This window comes from Heteronotia binoei, chromosome 2 (assembly GCF_032191835.1).
Source record: "Heteronotia binoei isolate CCM8104 ecotype False Entrance Well chromosome 2, APGP_CSIRO_Hbin_v1, whole genome shotgun sequence".
Classification (NCBI taxonomy): domain Eukaryota; kingdom Metazoa; phylum Chordata; class Lepidosauria; order Squamata; family Gekkonidae; genus Heteronotia; species Heteronotia binoei.
Window position 1 is genome coordinate 138,570,779 of NC_083224.1, and position 25,949 is coordinate 138,596,727.

General features: G+C 39.5%; 1 protein-coding gene across 21 annotated transcripts in view; it reads left to right on the top strand.

The window, feature by feature from the left end:
* The window catches only part of ADGRL2 (adhesion G protein-coupled receptor L2), a 266,626-nt gene that overhangs the window by 144,682 nt on the left and 95,995 nt on the right, over positions 1-25,949 (top strand). For all 21 annotated transcript variants that reach the window (XM_060232098.1, XM_060232101.1, XM_060232099.1 and 18 more), the window contains exon 3: positions 21,323-21,536. In XM_060232098.1, coding sequence (XP_060088081.1) covers positions 21,323-21,536 — 214 coding nt within the window. The remainder of the gene's footprint in view (positions 1-21,322; positions 21,537-25,949) is intronic.

Consider the following 25,949-nt stretch of genomic DNA (forward strand, 5'->3'; position numbering starts at 1 on the left):
CTCCTGACTGTGAGAGAGGCCTTCTCAAGAGGGAGAGCAGGAGTGGACTCCAGGCAGTCAGACCGAGGAAGTCATCCACAAGGCAGGGCAAGTTTAGACCAGGGACGGGAGGATGCGTTTAAATCCACCTTTTATTTGTCCTTCTGGTTGCTGTTCGGGTGCTGTGCTAAACTTTTACATGCAACTGCTTTTGTTTTTTTAATTTTCTTTTCTTCTTCTCTTCTAATTAAATATTTTTACTGTTTTGAATGCTGGCAGTCAAACTTTGTACCACATAGATCCCCAACCGCTTTAGACCATGCTGCTTTATGAAGGGGGCCCCGGGGAAAGGCATGTAGTTGGATAAGGTGCCAATCCTCCAGGGGTTCCCCAAAGAAGTGCTGTGGTCTCTGTGATACCCAAGTACAGGGTGGCAGAGGACCTTGAGGCCTGGCCTCAGAGCTGGAGAGGGGGATTGGGAATCCTGTTCCTCTCAATCCGTACCCCTAGACTGAGCAGGTGGTGGCAGCGAGCCCAAGTGCCGGAGGAGAAATAGCTCCCTCTAAAAAGGGGAACGGGGTCTGATAGGCAAACCAGGGCCGTTCCGTCACAGTGCTAAAGAAGAATTTTTAGATACAGTAACCTGTCTCAAGAAAATCTGTGTTGTTCTTTCAGTCTGTTTATGAAAGCCCATTTGTTTTATGTTCATTTTTAATGAGAATAAAATGGCTTGGTTTACAAAAATCTAGCATTTGTCACTGTTTTGAATTGCCCAAGCTGAGGGATGTTTTATTATAGAGAGTCGATTTTTTTTCCGACTCTTTTGTGGGAACCTGGGAGAAAAGGTGTTTAGATAATTTTAGACTCTGTGATCTCTCTGTGATCTCTCCCCTGAGTCCCTAGTAATGATGGAACTGAGGGATGCGAAAGAACTTCTGTGCCTGAGGTTGGTGGAGCTTGAACTGAGATCTGCTAGAGCTAGTCTTTCTGCACACATTTTCCTAGGGAAGCAAGCCAAAGTACTGTCCCCAGCCAGGTATCTTTTCAACATCACTATCCCAAAATATCGGATAGCTTTCTCAAAAGCACAACTCAATGCACTTTTCTCTTCGGTGCTTTTGGGACGTTACGCTGGGTACCCATATCTGGAAAGATTGTGCCCCTGCAATTGCAATGAGGTTGAAACAACTCTCCACATCGTTTTGCACTGCCCTAATTACAATGACTTGAGGGCAAGATTAATCGCTCCGATTCTTGGGTCCTTGGCGGGCAGGCAGGAGGATGAGCAAATTGCCTTCCTCCTGTCTGACGCTCATTCTGATGTTTCATCTAAGATTGCCCGTTTCTGTTATGCTGCTCAGTTGGAAAGGAGGGAAATTGAGAATGTTAATCTTGGTTATGAGTTTTAACAATATGTGTAATAGTAGGAGTCAGGAATTTTGTGTAAGAGGTGATGGGTTTGTTTTTATGATTTTGTTTTTGTTTGTATTAAGCTGGTCGGATGACCGTGAATAAAGAACTACTACTTATTATAGTATATTATATACTATTATAGTATGTTATAGTATATTGGGAAGGGGACTGTTGCCACCACAGGTATGCTTACTTTTAACTTCATTTAAATTAATGTTGGAAGTTGAGGAAAGCATAGGAGAACTGGGAATAAGAGTTCCCTCCGCACATCAAAATCGTGTGGTGTAGTGTTAGCGTGTCATACTAGATCTGGGAGATCCAGATTTGAACCCCCACTGTCATGGAAACTTGCTGGGTTATCTTGGGTCAGTCACACACACTCAGTTTAATCTACCTCACAGAGTAGTTGTTATGTGGATAAACTGGAGAAGGGGAGAATGTTGTAAGCCACTTTGCACCCCATGGGGAACAGAAGTTAGGTATAAATGAAGTAAATAAGAATGTTTGCATGCTCCATATTCAGGACATTTCTTTCCACAGTATTCCTGCTAATGCTCATCTATAAGCATTTATAGGACTGGTTGAAGAAAAACATCAATATTTAGATCCATGATCTAAAGCAAATATATCAAATCCTCTATTTGGGGCTGCATTATAAACTAAATAAGCCCCCTCAGCACACAGAGAAATCATAATATGGTATAAGTGATGAATTCTAGCAATTTTGATCTCCATGGGGCAGACTTTCTTTTCCACCCACATTCATTGTCCCACAGAATTAGACCCCCTAAAATAAAATTATGCACATTCATGATTCAAAGGGTTTGGGTTTGGCTTATAAAGCCTGGGAACAAAGGCATTTTTTTCCTCTTTGTCAGTTTGTGAACTCAGCAGTGGCTTTTGAATCTTGCTTAGAGAGAGGGTTTTGTTTTGTTTTTCTGTTTTCCTCTGTCAGCCTCATGGTTGGTAAAACTTCTGAGCCAACAGGAACTGCGTTACAATTAAAAAATAAAAATGTTTATCACATAAATATACTTGATAAATGTTTTTTTGATTAAAATACTGATGTAGATAGGTATTGTTTTTATTCTGGTACAGATATTTTGCTAAGGGGAAGCAATGCAGCAGGAAATTCTGTTGACACATAATTTTTAATACAAAACTCCTTTGTTTGTAATGTGTGCTTTTTTGTCTTGGTTCTCCTGAAATTGTTCTTAGCTCGGAAGCCTTTCCTTCCTGACAAGTAGCACACTCTGAAGGCTCTTATGAAGAAAAGGGGGATAAACTCTCACAGGCCAGCTAACAAACACTCTGTAACTCACTTTTTGAGAAGCTAAATCCTTACACATAGTTGTGCAAGCTGCCATATTGTTGAAATCAATAGGATTTAAAGTGTCTGTAAGACTGTGTTGAATTATGGCCTAATTTGTGATTGCCTAGTTGCCCTCACTGGCCTTGATCCAGAGAGCCCATTTATGCATATGTAAGGATGTATCGCTTGCCAAAAATACCTGATGTGCGCATTTTTGGATTGCAGCCACTTGGCTAAGGTAAATGATTTGACTGGCTATTTCAAGTACAATGATTTCAGAACTGTTCTGTCTCTATTTATGTGCTAAAGAAGACATGTGACATGAGCCACAGCCTGTAGTATGTATGCACTAAAATCATGGTGGTTGCTTTCAAAAGTTAGAATGTCATCTTTGCAGCTGCAGATGTATGCAGCACATACAGCAAGAGGTGGATATCAGTTCTGGTGTTGCAGAGAAATGCCTTTATGTTATGCAAGTTAATATATAATATGGTTTGGTCCTTAACAGCAGTTTCCAGTCAGCACTTAGAATGGAAATCTGTTATAAGCTTTGAACAGAAAACAAAATGAGCACCAGACTTTAGAGTAAGGAACTTAGAAAAGCCCTGGAAAGATTGTTTGGAGGGTTTGAATGGGGCAGCGAGCTGTGCATAGGCATATCTGCAAAATACCAGGGGATTTTTTCAATGTCCTTGTGATATGCTGGTTCTTATTGTTCTCTCCAACCAGACCCCCTCTCCAATTATTTAGATTAGAACTAAGCATGCGGTTCATGATACGTTAGCAAATGCAGAGGAGGCCATAGTACTGCCACTGAGAATATCTTGAGTTAATTTGGCAGAAATAGTATCATAAAATATCCTGAAAAGATGCTCATTGCAAGCACTTCATCACTTGAGGACTGCTTTTCGTGGTTTAATAGGTTTATTGAATTTTCAGGTAAAAAGGAATGGGGGAGGGGAGTAAAAGGAAAGGGAAAATGAAAGGGTACATGAGTTTGAAAATTTTGTAGTGTTTCTACTTATACATTGCTCATTTCATATCGTCATCGGTATCAGTGATCATATAATATTCACTGCAAACTGATCTTATCATCCAGAAATACAATAATCATTAATATCTCTTAAAGCTCCTACTGAGACAAAAATATAATTTTACACGGCAATAGTTATCATAAATTACCTTATTGCATTATTTTGAAAGTTTATATATCACAACATAACCAGTTATATAGTGGTTCCCATATTTTCTTAGTTTCACAGAGATTAGCATCTCTTAGTCTGGCTGATAGTGTATCTATTTCTGCAAATTCTTAAAGCTTAGATATTAACTCCTCTTTTCCTGGTATTTATTGAAGTTTCCAGTATTTGGCATATATTATTCTGGCTGCAGTCACGGCGTGTATTAAAAACAATTTCGTCTGTCTGGAATAATCTTCTGGTAGTATATTTAATAAGGAGCTCTGGTTGGAGTCTAATTTGTATTTTCAGGATCTTTTGTAGTAGCTGGTGCACCATCTTCCAACAAGATTTGGTTCTGCCATATAACCACCAAATATGGTAAAAAGTTTCAATTGCATTTTTGCATTTTTGCATTTCCAGCATTTATTTGACATATTTTGGTACATTTTTGCTAATTTGTCTGGAGTTAAGTGCCATCTATAAAACATCTTATAAATATTTTATTTTAATTGATCTGGTCACTTTAATATTACATTTCCACACTTTCTCCCAGACTTCTAAGTCTATATTATGTCCCAAGTTTTGGACCCACTTGACCATGCAATCTTTGACTATCTCATCTTGAATTTTTAAGTTTAAAAGAAAATTATAAAATTTTGTTATTAGCTTTGTTTCTGGTCCAAACACTATCTTGTCAAAAGATCTTTGGCAAAGCCAATCGTTTTGTCTTTTGCAAATCTAGATTTGATTTGTAGCTTTGTCCACCAGTCTAGTATAATCTCTTGTTGGTTTGGTTCATCATCTGTCTTTAATTCATCTATGTCAGAAAGAAGGGAGTCATATCTCCATATTTTTTGGAAGTCCAGTAGATTCGGTTGCGTAAATGCTTCTATGGGAGAGACCCACTTTGGAATCTCTTTGTATATTTGGGATTTTAACCAACTCCAGATCTGAAGTAAAGAACTTCTTATGTCATGATTTTTAAAACTTTTGTAGCTTTCTGGTTTTGCATACCAAAGAAACACGTGTCACCCCCAGTTCAGATCCACACCTTCTAATAGTAATAATCTTTTATCTCGTAACAGGATCCAGTCTTGTAGCCAAACCAGGGCTGATGCCCTATAATGTTTGCCAGTCCAGGAGGGCCAAAACTCCTCTTTCTTTGGAGTCCTGTAATACCTTGAGCCTTACTCTTGGCTTTTTACTTTGCCATATGAATTTCTACACCAATCTATCCAACTCCTGGAAAAAAGTCTTAGAAAGTTTAACTCGGACCATTTGGAATAAGAAGAGAATTCTTGGTAGGCTATTCATCTTGATTGTTGCAATTCTTCCCAACAGAGAAATTTGTAAATCTTTCCGTTTCTTTAAGTCAGATTTTATTTCTTTCAACAGTTTATCATAATTTTCTGTTTTAACTGATCTGCATTTTGGAGAGATTTGAATGTCCTTGAGGACTGCTTTTCATTTTAATGTACCTGTATGTGATTGTGCAGTGGCAAGCCATTCCATCATGCATAATATAGCTCTGATCCAAGACTCTCTTGCCATCCCCAAAGTGCTGCATGCAGGTAGTTCTGTTCATGGATGAGAAATAGAAGCTCTTTGCATCCCAAGTACTGAAGGTGACTATAGCTGTTATGAGAAATAGATCATATATTTGAGTTGTGCAGATGCAAGGCTTTGCCTGTTGAATGGTGGAACAGTGCATTCATTCTCCCCACCCTTAGGGAAGGCTGTGATTTTCTTCATGCATCAGTGTCCAGGGTTGGATTGTTGCAGAATAATAATCATGGACCTGCTGCACCTACAGCAGGATTTTGTTTCAGTCTGCTGTGTGCATACAGTATGGGAGGAAGCTTGGTTCAGTGGCAGGGCATTTATCTTCCTTGCAGAAGGGTCTGGTGTCTCAAGTTAAAGAATTTCAAGGGGGGGAGAGGAGGAGAAGGAGAAGATTGGATTTATACCCCACTCTTCACTTGGAGTCTCAGAGCAAATGCTCAGAAAGACCATCCTCTATCTGAGACCCTGGAAAAGCCCCTGCCAGTCAGAGTAGACAGCACTGAGCTCGAATGGTCCAGTGACATAATGCCAGTCCCTTTCATACACGCTCTTTCACCCTTCTTGGCTTCTGAAGGCAAACAGATTTTTGCTAAGGTTTTATACATTTTAAGGATAAAACACTACTTATCCACAGTTAATGAATGTGGATAATGTGAGTTTTGATACATTTGTTTATCCACTATTGTCCTTTAGGTGCCTGAAACCTTAACAAAAACCCATTTGCCTTTAAAAACCAAAGTGGGTTTAAAGAGCCTTTCTGAAAACGGAATCAGTATGGCAGCTTCATTTGTGTAGTGCTGTATGTTAGAAGATTGTGGGATCTTTTGTGTTAGAAGATCATAGTATCTGTTCAGTTTTAGCCTTTTTTTTTTTTAGCCCTGTGTTCTTTTTCTATCCATCCTGATTCTGTATTTTTACAAATCTCTTGGAAAAAGAGGGACAAAAGTAGACTAGACTTTCTGCCAGGTCAGCACAAACAAGCGGCTTTCAATGTTGTCTTTATGCCAGTGCTTTGTATTTTTTTCCAGTGGCTTTTAGGGAAATGAGAGCTGTGTAGTATAAATTCTAGTTCTCAGTTTATATATCAGCCTACAAAACCAGTGACGTGCTGCATGGCAGATGTAATGATTTCACTGAAGACAGTGTATCTAAATAATTCTGTATCCTAGGGTATATCGTTCAACTGCATTGGTGGACCAAGCTGTTATTGCTCCACTGTAGTGCTTCCTAGGTCTGTTTCCCCCCCTTTTATTCCTTATTTAAAACTATAATTATCAGTTTAGCTTCATTGGGAGATTTTCTCTAACTGTTGTTGGGCACTGGGAACTGATTAGGAGTTATTTAATAAAGAAGTATGGAGTATTCTGCTGGAAGGTTAAAATTCTTTTGGAATGGTATGAATGGATCTCTTAATGAAATTCTAGAGTGGAACCCAGAAGATCTGATTTTGAATTTTTATTTAAATAGAACTGCCATCTTCTGCCTCTTTCTTTCTTTCTTTCTTTCTTTCTTTCTTTCTTTCTTTCTTTCTTTCTTTCTTTCTTTCTTTCTTTCTTTCTTTCTTTCTTTCTTTCTTTCTTTTATGATTTATATCCCACCCTTCCCAACAAGTGGCTCAGGGCGGCTCACAACATAAGAATTTGACATAAATAGAATTTAAGCATAAAAACAGTTAAAATAATTAATACATTTAAAATTTTAAGACATTTAAACCATTTAAAATATTAGGGACAGCAGACATCTAGTGTAACTACACTCAGTTTCTTGTACCAGCTAGTCATAGGCCAGCCAGAAGAGGGTTGTCTTACAGGCCCTGCGGAACTGGGCGAGGTCCCGCAGGGCCCTCACCTCTTCCGGCAGCTGGTTCCACCAGGAGGGGGCCGTAACAGAAAAGGCCCGGTCCCTTGTAGATTTTAAGCGGGCTTCTTTTGGCTCGGGGATAACTAGGAGATTTTGAGTTCCCGATCTCAGTACTCTCTGGGGAACATGTCTCGTAATCTAAAGATTCCATTTTCATATCTAGTGTAAGGGACAGATAATTATGTAATACCCCTTTTTATGATGTAATAATAAAAATAATAACCCTTTATTATGAAGTAATATTATGAAGTATTATGATGTAATAACCCTTTTTTATGAAGCATTAAATATGTTTAACAAGAAACAGTGAAATTCTGCCCAATGTGCATCGCTGCAACTTTTATAATGTTTCATAATTTCAAAAGATTGTCAAAAAAGACAACTGTAAACATTCTACTTGGGAAAATGTAATCTTTACAAAAGATCTTTTTTGTGAGTGGAAAAATAACATGGGAAGGGCCACTATTTGATTCTTAGCAGAGAAATATATTTATGCTGAGATAGATTTTTTTCATGATAACTTCAGTAACTTGCATTTTGTCCATTGGAATCATGTCGTATTTCTAGAATAGAGATTCTTGTTGATTTATGCTTTACCCCAACCCAAAGTCTCTTATTCCTAACAGTAAGCAGTATTGATAATTAACTGAAACAGTATAGCCTAGGGGTCCTCAACCTTTTAAAGCCTTTGAGCAACATTTAAATTCTGACAAAGCACAACTACAAAATGGCTGCCCCAGGAGGCAGAGCCAATAACAAAATGGCTGCTGCAGGAGGCAGAGACACATACAGAGGAAGCCAGATGCAGGAGATAAGAAAACACACTAGAAAGAAGAGAGGAAATAAAACCAACAGTGTGGGGGGAGCTGTAACTGAAACAACGCTATTTTTTTCTGCACAGCCAATCAGGAGCCCTACTGGGCAACAACCCCACATAGCCCCACCCACTTTCTAAAAATTCTAAATGGGAGCCAGGAAATGTGTTCAGGCACCATGGCACCCATGGATGCCACATTCCCCCCTCCCCCAGCCACATTATTTGTCTCTACTTGGGACAGAATCCAAAGATGGAAGTCCTTGTTTTGTTTGCAGGCTTTGTGATAACTGACCTGTATGCAACCAAACATTTCCTCCAGTGGAAGAAGTAGTGGTGACTCTCACTGATTACCCCCTGCTATTGTGCCTTCCCCCCTATTCTGTTTTTGAAAGTCTATGGATCCCAAGGAACAATATTGGCAGGGAGCCTCACAGAGCTGCATCAGGAGAAGGAAGCAAGAAAACAGTGCTCCACAAAGTCCATCTATAGATGATTGGATTACACTAGTACTTGAAGTTTAAATGGTTGATGGCATAAACTGGTAATCTAATCTTGGTACTTCTATTAACATAGATTATTATTTCTCTTTGGTTCAAGCAATTTCTTCAGTACAGCTAAAGCAAAGAGGGATGGAAAATGAAATACACATACCATTTTGCAGGACCTCTGAGAAGAATTTCAGCTGATCATGAAGCTCATTTTAAGTCTAGTGTAAAAAAGCAGTTTATTTTAGTCTCCTTTTCCTTCCTCAGTGGCCTTGTTCTTATTAAATAAAAGCAAATTGTGCAGAAAAGTTTTATCTACCAAGTAATAATATGTCAGCAGCATCTTTCATAGAGGTGTGAGAGGAAATCGGTTTGTTTTAGTGGCTGAGATACACACAAAATCACAACCATGGAAGAAGAAGCATGTTTGTCAGAAAGCCTGTTTGTAAGATAAATGTTCGGATTGGTTAAACCTATTTTCTTTCTTTTGGACAAGAGATTTTGTGTATGTTTGTGTGTATGCTGTCTGTCTGTCTGCCTACCTGCCTGTCTGTCTATTTATCTGTCTATCCATCCATATGCAAATGAATAAGATGCAGTGTTGGTTGCTCTTGGCAGAGTTAATGTTTCCGTTATGCTACAAGTCACATCTGCAGTATCACAAAAGATCTTGGACAATCAGCAAACTGTGGGCTTCCCTGTCCCTCACACAGCATGACCAATACATCCATGATCCAAGAATGCTCCAAACAGTTACTAAAAATGCTAGAAAACTGCATTGCTATTTATTGATGATAAAAGTATTCATAGTTTATCTAGCTCATTTGAAGTATTCAAAAAACTTCACCTAAATTTCTGTGGAAAGATAGATGTGATGGGGACCCATTCATGTATAAAGCAGGGGTGTAAGTCTATTTTTCACACAAAAAGGAGCTTCTGGGTAAGATTAATTAAAATATGTGGTCTGCCTCATCTCACTTTGTTCTATTATTCTATTATCTTAGTACTCACTCTTTGAAGCATTTTGTCCCAGCCAACTTCGCTTCCAAAATGGGAACTGAAGTAGAAAAAATGCTGCAAACAACGGATGGCAATAAAGTAAGATGAGAAGGGAGGCAGGATTTAGCCTCCTTCCCTCTCACAACCTGTTTTCTTGATTTTTATAATCCTTATTGATTTTAACTACAAAAAGAAGAAGCAGGAGCAAAGATACATAAAAGGGGGGAAAGGGCATGTAGAGTGGGAAAAACAGAAACAAAGAAAAGTACAAATATATCAATTATAATTCTACCTCCAAATATTTATTTATTTATTTATTTATTAATTACTTTAAATTTCTATCCCACCCTCTCCGCAAGCGGACTCAGTTTGTTCTACCTGCAAGTATGAAGTTCTACATATATTTTACCATCCTTGTCTTTCATTATAATTTTTTTTTTACTAAACTATTACTAGCAATATAAGTCTAAACAATTCTTCTTCAATACAAGTAAGTATAAACAATTCAAAGCCATCTCGACACAAGATTGGCTGATTTAGCTTAACCATGTTAAGAGCACAGACTAATTTGTTAGCTTGACAATATCCTTATTAAAATAAGCGCATAAAACCATATCTTTATCCTTAACAAGTTAAAAAATACAACATAATAATTTCTCTATCTGAGTAAAAGCAATTTCTCCAGAGGAGCATATTAAAAACAAATCTACCAGATTACAAAATAATTGTGCTGTCTGCCTTTTTAACAATTAATCCAACTCTTATATCAGTATGAGCAATTTCTCCAAGCATACTAAAAATAAATCTGCCATATAAGAATAAATGTGTTGTCTGCCCTCTTTTTACCATTGATCCAAATTAACTGTATATTTATCTAACATTTTAACAACACCCTTTCATCCTTAGGATCTCCCTTGGCCTTTTAAGAACACATGTCAGTTCTTATTAATAATGCCGTATTTATTTACCCACAAGAAAATTCTTCTTCTCGGGAAAATTTTTAAATCTTAATTTTAGCTTCTTAACTTAGCCATATTAAAAATACAAATTCACTTATTGGTTCAACAATATCATCATTGCAGTAGCATAAAAACATATATCTTTATCTATTAAATGCGAAGCAAATTGAAAAATAATTACCGTATGTTATCTATCTACCTAAGTATATAGCCCAAAAATCCCACCTAGCCTTTTAAAATCATATATGAGTTCTTACTATAAGTTCCATATCCAACTGCTCACCAAGTTACAATTTGATTATGTTATCTATCTTCTTAAAATTTAAAAGCTTTTTGATCCCTTTTGCTTCTATATCCATATTACTCCAAAGAAAACCAAGTTGATATAACCCAGACACCAGACTTTAACTTTAAAATCGCATTTCACTTCTTATCGAGAGTACCATTTCCAACTATCCACAGAAAGGGAAAAAGTTCAAGAGTCCTTCTTCCTGAAAGATTTTCACATCTTAATTTGTTGGCTGGGATGCACCTTCTCTCTTCTCAATGCGGCCACCCATTTCGGTAATGAGGAGAAATCTGCACCATTTGTTCCTCTCAGCAGGACTTCACTCAATCTTGATTTCCGGTCTTGTTTTGTAACTGCACCATAAAGATCCATTTTGGTTTTCTTTTGTTCGTTTCGGAACGGATCACTTTCCCATTCTGATTCCGCAGACATCGCCAAAATCTCTTTAGGACTCAGCTCATGTAGATTTGAAAATTCGCTAGCTTTCAGTATAAAAGCTCCCATTTGCTTTCTAATCAACGGCATTAATGAACCAAGATCCTGTTTCAGAGAAGTAATATTCCATAATATATCTTTTTTATAAGACATTTTGCTTGGCAGTGCCATTTTTCTGTCAGCAAACTCAGTCTCTTAATCCAAGTTAAAAGTAGTTTAAAGATCCTGTTAGATCATCATTCCAAATCAGCTCCAGCTGAGATTTCAAACGTTATCATTTCAGTTACAGTTGGACGACAGGGGCAAATCTCTCTAAAATATATCTTTTATGTTCAGACCTTTTTAGCAGCCAAATAATAGTCTCTTTAACGTACGTCCAATTATAATCCGGGTCAATTTAAGTATTTGTATTCAGTCCAATTCAAGTTATTACCGATACTTAAAATTGCTCTTTGACTTTTCGAGGCCTCCTTCGCAGGGAAAGTAGGCGTATAGTTGACCTCTATCCCTTCCTTTGAGCTGCCCGCTCGTTGTTATGTAAAACGACCCATTAGCCAGTGGTATTGAAAGCTCACTTACTTGCAGAGTATAATTGCCATGCTTGGAGTAGAGAGACGATACATCAAAAGCTTACTGAAAGGAGCGAAAGAAAGCAGTCGGGTGTTCACCTTTTTCTGCTGAGTCAGCTATCGTGGCGGCAGAGCCTCAGGACATGCAAGAACAGGAGCAGCTGCCGCTGTACTCCTAACTTCTCGCAAAAGTCCCATGCCGAAGGAAAACCCCTCCAACTGCCTGATTCAAAGGTGCCGTGGGAGGACGATCTGCAGACACCCCTGAAGTCAGAGCGACATATCCCGGAAGCCTCACAACCTGTTTTCTTGCAGGGGTGTCAAACATGCAGTTCAGGGGCCGAATCAGGCCCAGAGGGTTCCTATCAGGCCCCCAAACAACTGGCTGTCATCTGCTTCCTTCTCCCTTTCTCTTGCTTCCTTCTGCATCACAACTTGCTTTGCCAGGCTTGCTCAATTGCACAGGAGCTACAGAGCAAAGCATCTATTTTCTCCATTGCTGAGGCTCCTCTCTTGTGGAAGAGAGAGGAGGGATAGCTTGCTTTGCCAGGCTCTCTCAATTGCATAGCAGAGCTACTGAGCCAAGCTTCTCTTCCTTTTATTGGCTGAGGAGTTCTATTGCACAGGAGAGATACAAAGAAATCATCCTTTAAGACCAAGTGCTAATGTGTTAAGCTTTTTAAAAAAATCTTTAATTGTATTTGTGTGCTTTATAAAGTTTATACCTCTGCTACCTGGCATTACATTTTATGATAAACATGGCTTGGCCCGGCAAAGTCCCATTTATGTCAGATCTGGCCCTTATGAGTTTGACACTCCTGTTTTAGGAGAACAGAAATGAATTATTCCATGATCATCCTATTTTTACATGTGAATGGATGAAACAACAATAAATAAATATGAATGGATTCCCTTGTCATGTCAAGTTGAACCCTCAGTAATCCTATTGAAGTAGGCTTTTGCATAGCACTGGGAAGTTGTTTTGTTGCAGACTGAATTGTAGATTTATCAGGAAAATATAGTGTTTAAATATCAATGGCTGGTATTGCATCTCCAAGTCAATAGTGACAGTAGTTCATATTGACAGGCCAGCATACTTAATTCTGAAGATCTTTGAAATAGAGAAACTAGCTGTAGAATCTAGATGTTGGCCTTCCCATTTTCTATCATGAAGCAAGACATCTGTTTACCAGAGTTGCCTCCTGAATGTGAATATATTTCAGTCTAAGTCACTGCACCTGTTGCCAGGAGGCATTTATTCCAATTGCTCATCTACAGCATGGGGAGTTGTTGCTTGACATTTTATAGCTCTTTTAAAAACGTGTCTTTTAAAAATCATTTGTTCACATAGAAGAAAATGGAGCAAAACAGCTCATTTTACCCTAAGCACTGCTATTTGGCAGTATTCACATTTTCACAGCCCTGAGCTGCAATATTGATTTCCCGCCCCCCCCACACACAGCCTCCCACCAGTTGTTGTTTTTTAAATATATTGTCGGGGTGTAAAATGGATTGAATTACACTCAGATTCTTGGAAAGCTTATTTTCCCCATTTGTTGATGAAAATAAGATTAAAAATAAAGATCACAGTGTTCATTGGTAGGCTTTTCATTTCGAGGCATTCATTTTTTGCACATCTTGGATCATATTTATGGCACAGAGAAGATTTCACAAACAGAGCTCCTCTTCTGCTGTAGATCATATTGCACTATTCTTTTGTGATGTGTGGCACCACATACATCAAATAAGATGCCTCTTGCTTGTGAATTGAGATCTTAATCTATTATCTTGGGATAGGTATCCAACTTATAACAGAGCTGGATAGAAGTTAGTCTAATGCTGTTAAATCAAGTTTTTTGTTTGTTTTAAACACGCACACACATTTTTCCTGCTATGTAAAGCAGGAGACTACTTCCCTTGCATCTAAGACACTCCATTACAAAGCAAACTGAAGAGATTCAGTGAACTAACATTACTGTTGTCAAATCCAGCATGTTGACCCATTTCATAACAAGAACCAAAGAAAACAGTTAGAACTTATTTTGTAACCTGGTTTTGTTTTGTCCTTAAAAATTTTCATTGATAAGTGTCTGATCAGAAATTACAAACACAACACTTGACTTTTCATACTGTTGGGAAAAATATAGACGATAGCACTACTTTCTCCATTCTTTTACCCTGCGGTTCATTTCTTTATAGTTCTAGAACTAAAAAACATACTCTTAATAGTAATTCTGTCTGTGTGTGCAGGTGTGAGTGTGTTTGATGATCACACACGTGTGACAAATACATAAGCAACAGATGGTCTGTTTTCTTCAAAAGGTTACTGAACTATTCAACCCAAGATTCCTGAACTCTGGTTGGCCACAGGATGTCATTCAAAAGCATGTGAGATATAGATACAAATAATGGAGTTTAATTCAACATCATTTCTACATTGCCATGGGCTGCACAGAACTTGTGCGACATAGGACAGCTAGGGTGATGATGACAAATGTTGCATGACATCACACCCAGAGCCAGAAAATTTTAGGTTGGGGGGGTCCAGGGAATAAAAGTTTAGGTGGAGGGGCCCAAAATGGCCACATACTTTAAAAAAAGAAATAAAGGATGGTAGCATTGGCAGTGAGAGCATGGCAGCGAAAGCAGGAGCGGCAAGAGCTGCGGGGATAGCGGAGCAGTGAGAGCAGCAGGAAGAGCAGGGCAACGAGAGCAGTGTAGAGAGAGGGTCAGCGAAAGCGGTGGTGGCGGGGACACCGGGGTGGCAAGAGCAGCAGGAAGAGTAGGGCAGCCAGAGCAGCGAGGCGGCGAGAGCAGTGGTGGTAGTAAGAGTGGAACAGCAAGAGCACGGGGAGAACAGGGCAGCGAGAGCAGCAGCGAAGAAAGGAAGGGGTCATACAGGTGGAAGGGGGGTTTAGGTGGAGCGGCCTTGCCCCCCCCCCCAGATCCCCTGTAGCTACGGGCCTGCATGACATCTTTGCAATAACACTCTGGTATATCATGAGAAACATTAAGAATCTGCTGTATTGTGAAATGAAGATGATTATCCTTTAGTCATAAAAGCGAAGCCGTGGTGGCAATTTCCGGCATCCTGATTCGTTGGAGTCACTGGGACTGTACTGCACCAAGTATTGGCTGACACTCTTTCTGTCACCACTCCCCCCTGTCATTGGATAGCCTCTCTGTGACCCACCTACTGCCGGCCAGAATCTCATCAGAAGGCCATTTACCTTTGAGCAAGACAGTTCTCTACTGAGAGGTTCTCCTGGAGCCTACTGATTACTGCTGCCTCTCCTCAGTCCATCTCCCCCCCCCCCCAAACAATGCTGCCACCATTTTGCTGCCTTCAATTAACATTTCCTGCCAAAGTTGCATTTGCCCAGTACGCCCTTCCCCCCCGCCCCTACTGTTCAGGAGGTGAGGTATATATATACTGTTTATAAATATGCCAGAAACTCCTCCTTATGGAACAATATTCCACCTCTTCATTTACAGCACAGTGTGGTTGAATCCAGTGTGAACTAATATCATGTGGCAGACATACTTGCTTAAGTAACATTGAACATCATTTAATTATACACAATGAAGCAAACTCTTAACAGAAAACAGTTAAATATTGTCAACGGACAGAAAAAGAATGTTCCATTACAACGGGGGAAGGGGGAAGTTCAGCACCAGAGAAATAGACTCTTTATATTCTATACTCTTTATACTCAAGCTCCCTTTCCACACCTGCAAATAGTCTGCACTCTTTCTGTTCAAATTAGGCTACAGTGAACTGCTTGCTTTAAGAGGCAGGAAGACATTTGAAGGCTCCCTTTCGCTCCTCCCCCCACTTGCAAGTGGGAGGGGATGAAAGGCAGGCTTCTAATGGCTACCTCCCTTCCTGCCTGCTTGCCTGTCTTCCTGTCATTTCTCTGTACTTACTTTCCCTTTATTTTATTCCTTTCTCTCAAACTTTTACATAACTTACTTTATTCATTCTCTCTCTCCCTCTGTCTTTGGCTGTTTCTACATTTAGCAGCAGATCGTCTCTCAGTGCTCATTTTAAAGTGATCTTCTACATTGCATATTATCTTCATGGTGAAAGCAACTGGGCAGGGCGTTAGCACTGCTTCTCTGAGCGTGACTCAGAGGAGAACAGCTCCACAGTGCACTCTTGAAGGTGCTCCATATCTCTGAGAGCGCACTGCGCAGGCCTTGCTCAGCCACAGCCCACCCAGCCATCCTTCCATGCCAAATCACCTCTTCCCGTGGACAGGATTGTGGCGGCAGGGGGGGCAGGGGCAGATGGTCAAGGCCCTAGCACTGGGCCTGCCTTCATCCCAGGCAGGCAAAAGAGGCAGTGATGACATGTGCACCACTTAGAGCAGGGGTCCTCAAACTACGGCCCGCGGGCCAGATGCGGCCCGCTGAGGATGTTTATGCGGCCCGCCGGGTTATGGCAAAATCAGACCGGAAGTGACGTTCGACCCAAACTCGCGTTAGCAACGCACCCTTCTGGCACTGGGCTGAGGCGGCGGAGACAGAGTGTGAGGTGATACCGAGGTGAGGTGAGTTCCCAGGCCAGGGTGTGTGGTGTGGGGAAGGGAGAGAGATGCTGAAGACGGAGAACTGACGGCCCGCGACCTTGTACAGTAACAGCAGTCCGGCCCTCCAACAGTCTGAGGGACAGTGAACTGGCCCCCTATTTAAAAAGTTTGAGGACCCCTGACTTAGAGGTTGCCTTCCTTTGCAAGCGAACGCAGCCTTTGAGCGGCAGAGATGTGCCCTGCCGCCCCCTTCACCTGCCTGAGTCCTGGCAGGCAAAATAGGTGGTGCACGGCAGCAATGTGTGCACCACCATGAGGGATGTAATCTTAATTTTATTCTGTATGGATTATGTATTCTTTTAATATGTAACCTGGCCGACCCTTAAATTCTTATATATGTCAATAAGGGCTGTCTTGTGCCTTGTGTTTGTGCAGTTCTCTTTATTTATTTATTTTTAAACCTGCAGTCTCTTAACAGAGGAAAGTGAAAACATACGCATTTAACATTCCCAACAAAGTGATGAAGTAGGTCCCTATCCCCATTTTACTGGTGGCAAACCAAGATGGAAAACTAACAACCATGACTTCATGAATCAAACTACGCAGAATACAAATCAAAATGTATTATTGGAGCTGCTGGAGATAATTGTGGCTAATTGAGTAATTATCTATATGACTGTGCCAAGTGGTTGACATATTGTTGCACTTGTCTTTGAATGGAAACTGGCATGTTTCTGCCATGCACAAAGTAGTACCATAGGGGGCATTTTCTTTGAAAATCACAGACTCCATTGCCTGAAGCTGTAACAGACTGTTAACTGTGAAACTATGTATAACTCTTCATTGCTGTAGAGATTCTTTTTAAAGAAACATATTTCTGACAAGGCTACTGTTTTAGATCAGCAGCTATTAAATAAAGTCCTGTGTTATAGTTTGTCAGTATATAATATTCTGCTCAATACTGTATAGTTTTATTGGTCATATAAAGAATTTCTGAATAGACTGACAGGAAGCGTTGCTTTTTGTTGAATACATTATTGTAGCCAAAGCACTTTTGTGAGTTTTCCTTCATATTATTGCACTATAATTCTTTTCCCTCAAGCATTCTAAGCAAAAAGGGATCTAGATACTTTTTAAGGGAGTTAGTATAGGTATCTATAAATGTATACACATGCATAGATATGGATACAAATATACACATTTGCACGGCAATTGTTTTGTAGAAAAATAGGTGGTGGAGCTCATCCAGGGATTGTTATGCAGCTGCACCTACTATTCAATGGACAAGATTGGGGGAGAGGAGGGGGCATCAGAAAGGTTCAGGAGCTGTCCTCCTGTGAGCTTCTGCTGAATTTAAGGCCTGCATTTCATACATACCTATCTTCCTCTCTCCCCCCCCCCAATCTCTTTTTCTCTCCCCACCCCCCCCCCACCCTGATGCAGAATTTGAGAGAGACCCTGTGCTCTTAATGTTGCACTCTTCTTCAAGAGCCAACATGGTGTAGTGCATAAGACAAGAGTGGAGGATTCTATTCTGGAGAACCAGGTTTGATTCCCCACTTCTCCACATGAAGTCTTCTGGATGACCTTGGGCCAGTTACAGTTCTCTCAGAACTCTCTCCGCCCCATCTGCCTCTCTTAGCCCACCTACCTCCCAAGTTGTTTGTGATGAGGAGAGGGAGAGAAGGATATTGTAAGCTGCTTTGAGACTCCTTAGGGAAGAGAAAACTGGTTTATAAAAACCAACAGTTCTTCAGGCTGAGCTGCTCCTGTTGCTCCATCTTCAGTTCCTTCAGGCCTATTCTCACAGTTGTTTTACCTTGTGGCAGCAATGGTGCTCACTTGGCACATGCAACCTCCAGTCACATTTCCACTTGTTGAGTTTGTTGTATATATGGCGAACCAGCATTCATAGTTGCATGCTAAAAGAGATGACTGAGAGGTGATATGATCACTATCTTTAAATACCTGAAGGGCTGTCATATAGAGGATGTTGCAGAATTGTTTTCTGTTGCCCCAGAAGGTTGGACCAGAACTGATGGGTTGAAATTAAATCAAAATAGTTTCTGGCTAAACATTAGGATGAGTTTTCTGACCAGAGTGGTTCCTCAGTGGAACAGGTTTCCTTGGGAGGTGGTGGGCTCGCCTTCCTTGGAGGTTTTTAAACAGAGTCTAGATGGCCATCTGACAGCAATGCTGATTCTGTGAATTAGGCAGATCATGAGAGGGCAATCAGGGAAGGGTTGCATCAATGTTTAGTTCTTGTGGTCCCTTCTTACATGCCCAACTTTGGGGGTCAGTCAGCAAGTTTTCTCAAGACCAGTTTGGCAAGGGATCCTGGAGTTTTTTGCCATCTTCTGGGCATGGAGCAGGTGTGATTAGGGATGTATTTGTGAAATTCCTGCATTCTGCAGGGGGTTGCACTAGTTGACCCTGGAGATCCTTTCCTACTCTATGATTCTAAGATTGCCCAAGCTGATTTGCATGTGTGCTGACAGTGCGACTGTAATCTGCAGGTGCTAGGGGATGAAATAGAGTTGCCAGCCACTAGGTGATGTTTGGAGACCTCCTGGAGTTACAACTGATCTGCAGGCTACACACACTACTTATTTATTTATTTAAAATATCTATTCCACTTCTCTTGGGGGAGAAAAATGGCAATTTTGGAAGTCCCCAGTCCCCAGGCCCGGGTGAGGTATCCCCTGTTTTTTCAGGCTCCTCCCCACCATTGGCCACCATGTGCCTTCAAAACTTAGCAGGCTTAGAAGATGCTTGCAACTGTTTGCTTTTCTGAATGTGTGTGTGCCTTTTAAATCTTGTCAAGAGGAGAGCTGCAGGGGGCAGGGCAAGCAGACAGAGCTGCATTGCTCTTAGTCCGGCTGTTTGAAGGAAAACTTCACCCCTAGGCTGTTCTTTCATTAGTCTGAAAAAGTTGGTTGAAATACAGGATGATTACAACAATGTGAGTAAATTGCCCCCGTGAGATCACAAAAGTATGTGCTTTCAAACTGTTTATTTTGGCTGCTGTGTGAGAGTGTGTGTGTTTGCTTTTATTTAGTGAAAGTTTAGCTGCAGGGGGACAAGGAAACGAAGACTGTATTTGGCAGAACTGTACAGCTGTATTTTTTTTGGGGGGGGGATGGAGAAATCTCGTAGCTACACCTTCAAAGTCCCCAGATATTTTGTGAGTTGGATCTGGCAACCTTATTTGGAAGGTGGACTGTGTGGCATTATACTCTACCTAGTCCCTCTCTCCCCGCTCCAGGCTCCACTCTCAAATCTTCCAAGTACCTCTGAGCTCAGAGTTGGCACTTGGCGAAACAGTTTTAGAAATAGAGTCTTCTGTCAATGGTGGTAATCTGGTACACCAAAACAGGTGTTATTGCTCAAGCCTAAAAGAAAATCATACTGTCAGTTGTGCAAACCATTTTCCTAAATCCAGAAGGTAGCAGAAGGTGGCATTAGCTGAGAGTATTTACAGTGTACTAAGCAGAACTGCACCCATCTAAGTACATTTAAGTCCACACAGCAGTGAAAGTAATGACCTTTGTGTTTCATTCTTTTTTGCATCACATGTTCCAGAGTGTCCTTGTTAGCGGGGGAAAAATTGGTTACCATGCTGAGCCTTGATATAACCCACTCTTCTCCCTCAGTAGCTCAAATTCATGCCTGCTTTTTACCTCCTCTGGCTTCACATATTAATATACCCTGAGGGACGCCTACTGGCTCTGCTGAATATTCAAAGAATGCTGCTGATTTCCCATGTAGAGCTGCCTGCAATATTAAAAGATGATACCAAGTTTTGTCGTCATATTAATATTGCTTTTCATTTATTACTACTAGGTTTTTACTAATTCAAATTATAATTTATACTGATTCATGAAGTTATTCTTGAGTCACCAGCAGTTTAAACTGAAGTTTTAATTGGAGTGGAACATGAATGAGAAGTTGAATGTTATGGAGTAACTGAAAAATCTTTAGAGTTGCTTGTACATTTCAGAAATGTACTTCTGAAATATTTCCAAGCACTTCATTAGCTTTTCTTCTGGTTATATGCTTGCCTTTAGTCAGCACTAACAAATAAGGAATTTCCCTTTGTCTGTGCAAAAGATGTACAGCCACTTGTACACACAGCCAAAGCTGAAAACTGTTAAATGAAACAATCACATCAGGCAGCAAAATAGCAAACCACCTTTGAAGCATAAACTGTACATAAATAAAATTAGTCCTAATTTTTAGAGAGGATCGTATGGGAAATGTGGATGTGAGAACTGGATCAAGGTACATGGGTATAGGAAACAAAAAATCAGAGGCAAAAGAGCAAGAGGAAGGAATAAAGAAACACTAGAACGATTAAAGCATGTACTGGTTTAAATTAGAGAGCTTATTAAGCTTGGTATATATTTTATTGTGTTTTTCACAGGTTGGTGCCCCACTTTTCCCTTATTTTTGAGGCAGGGAGTAAGGAAAGTTATGTGAGAACTTGTTTACGTAAACATTGCAGAGTATTCTAGGTTTAGTAGTTAACTGATGGGGGTAGGGGTGAGCAGGGAAATAAACTTGTTGCACTTCATTTGATTTACCAGTAAGTAAATCTGAGAATTAAACTGGTTCCAGGATTGGATAAACCCAGTCATAAACATACATGGGAATTATTAAATAGTTTAGTCTTGAAGTTGGTTGCTTTCTAGTTTGTAAACCTGTTGACCAAAAGAATAAAGCTTAGCTATTACTCAATATACATTTCTATTCATTGCCATTGCTAGGTTTGACTTGTATTAGTAGGATTGACAGATTTATTTATTTATTATATTTATTTATTTTATTATATTTGTATCTTGCCCTCCACTGACGGGATTTTGTTTTGTTTTTTTAAAAATAAAGTTATGTAAAAATAGTAATTTAATTTGTTTTCTGATTCTTTTTTAGGCTTCAGTCGAGCAGCATTACCATTTGGCTTAGTAAGGAGAGAACTGTCCTGTGAGGGCTACTCCATCGATCTTCGGTGTCCAGGGAGTGATGTCATCATGATAGAGAGTGCTAATTATGGGAGGACAGATGACAAAATTTGCGATGCTGACCCTTTCCAAATGGAGAACACAGAATGTTTCCTCCCTGATGCCTACAAAATTATGACACAAAGGTAACCGTAATGCTGATTGCACAACACTAACAAAAAAGGGGGGGGGGTCAATTTGCTATACATCTAAAAAAAAGTTTCAGTACACTTCTGACGGGGCTGATTCTCATCCCCCCCCCCCCCTCCATTTCTCCTCCTGGAAGAAAAATCAATCATTCTCATCATTTTTAGCAGGGATTTTTTTAAAAAAAATTAAATAAATAACGCCACTTGCAAGGATCTTTGAGTGTATTCCTTTTAAATCTTTCTCTACGTAAAATGCAAAAAAGCAGGAAGGTGGATGCAAAGAGACTTGGCTTCCCGTGTTTGTGTGTCTAGCAGACTCTTATAGCCACTGGTTAACCATCATTAGCATTTATAACCTATTACCAACGTATCATAGCAGGTAATACCGTAATTTGGTCATGGCAGATACATGAGACCATTATGGAAGTCTCTATAAATCAAGCTGTATTGAAACAGACTTTGTTTGTTTTTGAAATAACAGATTTTACTTAATGCAAAATTGTGGATTAGACCCAAATATGGCTCTGGTAAAATTATAGAATATGAAAATTTAAGAATAGCATATTTTATTTTATTTTTAATTCTAATGTAATTTGTAGGAAACATGGTACATCAAAGCATCACATGCAAATAAAGGTGGCATCACCTTAAAGGACAAAACCAGGTTCATTTTACTTGATTTATAAATAAAATAAGTAAGTATAAAATAAATAAATATCTGCTGTATACATTTCTAATAAAGTCTCTGGAATTGCTTATTACACTTACAATAATATACCACACTGCAATTAAAAGCCAGAAACGGCTTGTAATGTTAGTATTGTAGGAACCGAAGACAATTAACAAGCATGTGGTGCAATGTAATGTTCCATATACTTTACAGAAGCTTCTAAACTCTAATGAAGTATACCTCCTTCAGCCCTAATTGTTTGTGTGAGCATTTATTGATAGTTAATTTTGTCTAAATATGGTACATTTGTTGCTGATTACTTAGGGCTTGTAGGTAGATTTAGAACATACTATTCCATTCAATTTTCTTCAGCCCTGGCAAAATTCAGTTACATCTGGCACAATCCAGCTACCATTTTTAAGATCCATTTATTCAAAAGGAAAAATAATCAGATTATTTAATACCACCTGCAGAAGAATAGAATTTCATTCCTGAGTCTGGCTTGGATCATACACATTGCATTAAATAGCTGGAGTGTGTTTGAGTGATTGGTTAATTTGTTGTTTGTTCATTTAATTTCTTTTATAATGCATCTCCAAGGACATGCTGGAGATGGATCACAAAATAAAATGATACAATCAAATCCTATGATCACAGCATAAAAACAATCCATGAAAATGCCCTCACAAAATATATATTCAGATCGCAGTACCTCTATGGCAGATGTTTTCATCTGCCATATCTGACAGTGGACAAGACCTGTTTGCATGTGTAGATTTACAGTATTAAATCCTGGCCATTATCTGTGACAGTGTAATGTGATTAAGGTCTACAATTTGTACTCCTGTATTTTAGAATCAGCTGATACTGTGACAGTGGTGTATTTCACTTTTGGGTGTGACTGCTCATGTCTTATTAACTTACCTAATTGTAATCAGAAGTTCAGTTTACTTAAAATGACATAGATAGTGGAAAGGAAAATGGTGAAGCTCCTTCTTTTAAATTTATTCAATAGTATAAGTAGAAATGTGTTTGTTAAGGAATGAAAAAATTACCATTTAACAGCATGGGTTCAGTTGTTGCACTGAGTCTAGTATACTAGGTGTATCAAGCTAGTGAACAATCATGCCCCAAAGAGTGTTATGCTACAGTAATCTTCCCTCTCATGTCACTCATTCATCCTTCAGAGATCACAGCTGCATGAAACCCAAGCTCAATATGAAAGCCCTTTAACTGCTTGGCTCCCTGACCTTTCTATTTGTAGTTTAACAGTGAGGCCATTTAAAATTCCTAAATGTTTAATTTGAAATCCCCTTTACTTTTACTGTGTTAACTATGATGATGGAAAAAAGCTCATTTATTTGAGGGAGTGAAAGGAAAGGAAATGGAGATATTCTCCTGCAATCAAATATCTTCTGGCAAATGATGTTTTTAATTCCTTTTGTCAACATGAATGATGCTTGGCTGAAAGAAAACAAAAAATAAATTACCTTCCTGATCAGATTCCATCCTGCTAGTGTGTTTCACATATTCCTTTGCTTGTCAGGCCTGAAGGGGGAAAAAAGCAGGGCAGGGATATGAGACTAGCATCCTTTCAAGTGAAAAACAAGGCTGGCTGTCTTCTTTCTAATGATAATGAATTAAGGAATATATTTCACTAAAATCCAGAGTCTTCGACAGATGGATGTTGAACTCACCCATTTCATCTGATTAATCTCATCAGCATGAATTGCTTTGGCCCCTTAAATCCCAGGTCCACGCTAGTGGAAAGCCTAAACCAGTTTGTGAAAATAGTTTCCCAGCTACCTCATCACATTACAGTACACCCTACTGAGAACCATTTTGGAGCATCTCACTATATATGCTTTGTGACGGCTCTCAAAAATTGTTCTGTAAAAAGAGCTCCAGTACAGCGTTCCATTTCCATTTCTTAACTCGGGTTTAAAAACTCCTTATGTTTCGACCTTCATCTCCAGGTTCCCCATGCTACTGAGAATAAAGCCACCTTTTTGGGGGGAGGGGGGAGGGGGAGATATTTCAGTCTGAGACCAGAACTCTACTCACCTCTTCTGCTTTGTTGGATTTCATGTGACCGACTAGCTGTTCTTTCCATGGATTGGGGCTGCTGCCTTTTGTTAATAGTATTCTTTAGTGAAAGTGGTGCCTTCTAGCTGAGCGCTGCCTACATTTTTATTTTTGTTTCATTCGATACGATGGATACTTACTTTTCTTGCTCTGCCCCAAAAGTGACTGTATTGATTGTCACATATCAGATACCAATTTGGACAAGTGCATTCCCTGACTGAATGTGCATCAAAGCTGTCATTGTAAATGACTGATCTCAAATATCAGGTCCTTACTTTCCTTTGGCATGTTATTGGCTTTCAATACCACAGTCTGAAAGATGCTTGACAAACCTGTACTGTACATGATTATCAGAGCCAGACACTCTCTCTTAGACATTCCTTTATTTGGAGCTGGCTGCAGCTCACATCAAAGCTGACTCGCAGACACAGGCATTCTTTTTGCAAACTCTTCTTAGTGAGTACATTTGTAGTCAGATGGGTGATTGCTGAGTTTAAACTCAATCTCTTAAAATTGACCACATTTTGAGAATTCACTGTTAAGAAAACAAATGTGAGAGCCTGCGGTTAAGTGAAATACTGACAATTGCTCAACTAGTGTTTTATAATGCTAGCATTTAGCAAAGCACAGAGTGGAACCAAAACGCTTCCTATTTAATAGCTTGCTGTTATTGTTACTTTAATGAACTTTTGCTTAAACTATAAAATATGGATTGAATTTGAAGTTACCCTAACAAAAATCTTGTATGGTAGGTAAGCTAGTATTTTAATTTCTATACTGTCACTGGAAAAGAGGCTAAGGATGAGAGAACATGGCCACATATGGAATTCATAGAAGACCTGAGATTCAAACTGGGGGTTTCTTGATCCATGGCCACTACATTCTACTTTCTCAATTGAAAGCAGGCATACCCCATAACTGATAATGAATCACAATGGTACACAATGAGTGAAACATATCCAATTGTAAAATCCTGTACAGATGATTGGATCCTACAGGTATGAGCATGTAATGCTTTATGAAAGAAGTTCTAACGAGTCATCCCTTCTCTTATTAGCTGTCATGTGCACTTATGCTTGGCATAATGCATATATAATTTGTCAAATTAACTTGTATCTGTTCTCTAAAGCTGTTATCATTATCAAAGTTTTAGTGTAGACAAACATTTTGTTATCATTATGCAGGAATTTTATAATTATTATATAAAAGCTTTTTGTGGTAGCTGTGCTCTGTAGTTGGGATACCATCTTCTCCCTTCTATTTCCTGCTCTCCTGAAAAATTAAGAGGAAGGATACCGTGGTCCCATGTCACTTCTATGCAGTTCCCTCTCCCCCCTGCAGCCTTGTCCATATGGCATCGGACAAAGTTCATGAGGCTTCTTTCCTTCCCCAACCCTCTACAGGTACTTAAGGGTCTAAGTTACAGGTTAGTTAGATTATGGGCCAGGCCTAAAGATTCTCAAGAGGATGCTTAGGCCTCAGAACAAATTTGATTTTCAATATTTGATTGGTTTTTCTGTGGTGGTGTCTTGATTGCCTTTCTGGTCAGTGTAATTTTTACTCAGTTTCATTTTGGATCCTGTCTATGTTTTTGTTTCATTATTCTATGTTGTTAAAGGTTGTGAAAGTGAAATATGTTTTTCCTTTATCCCCCC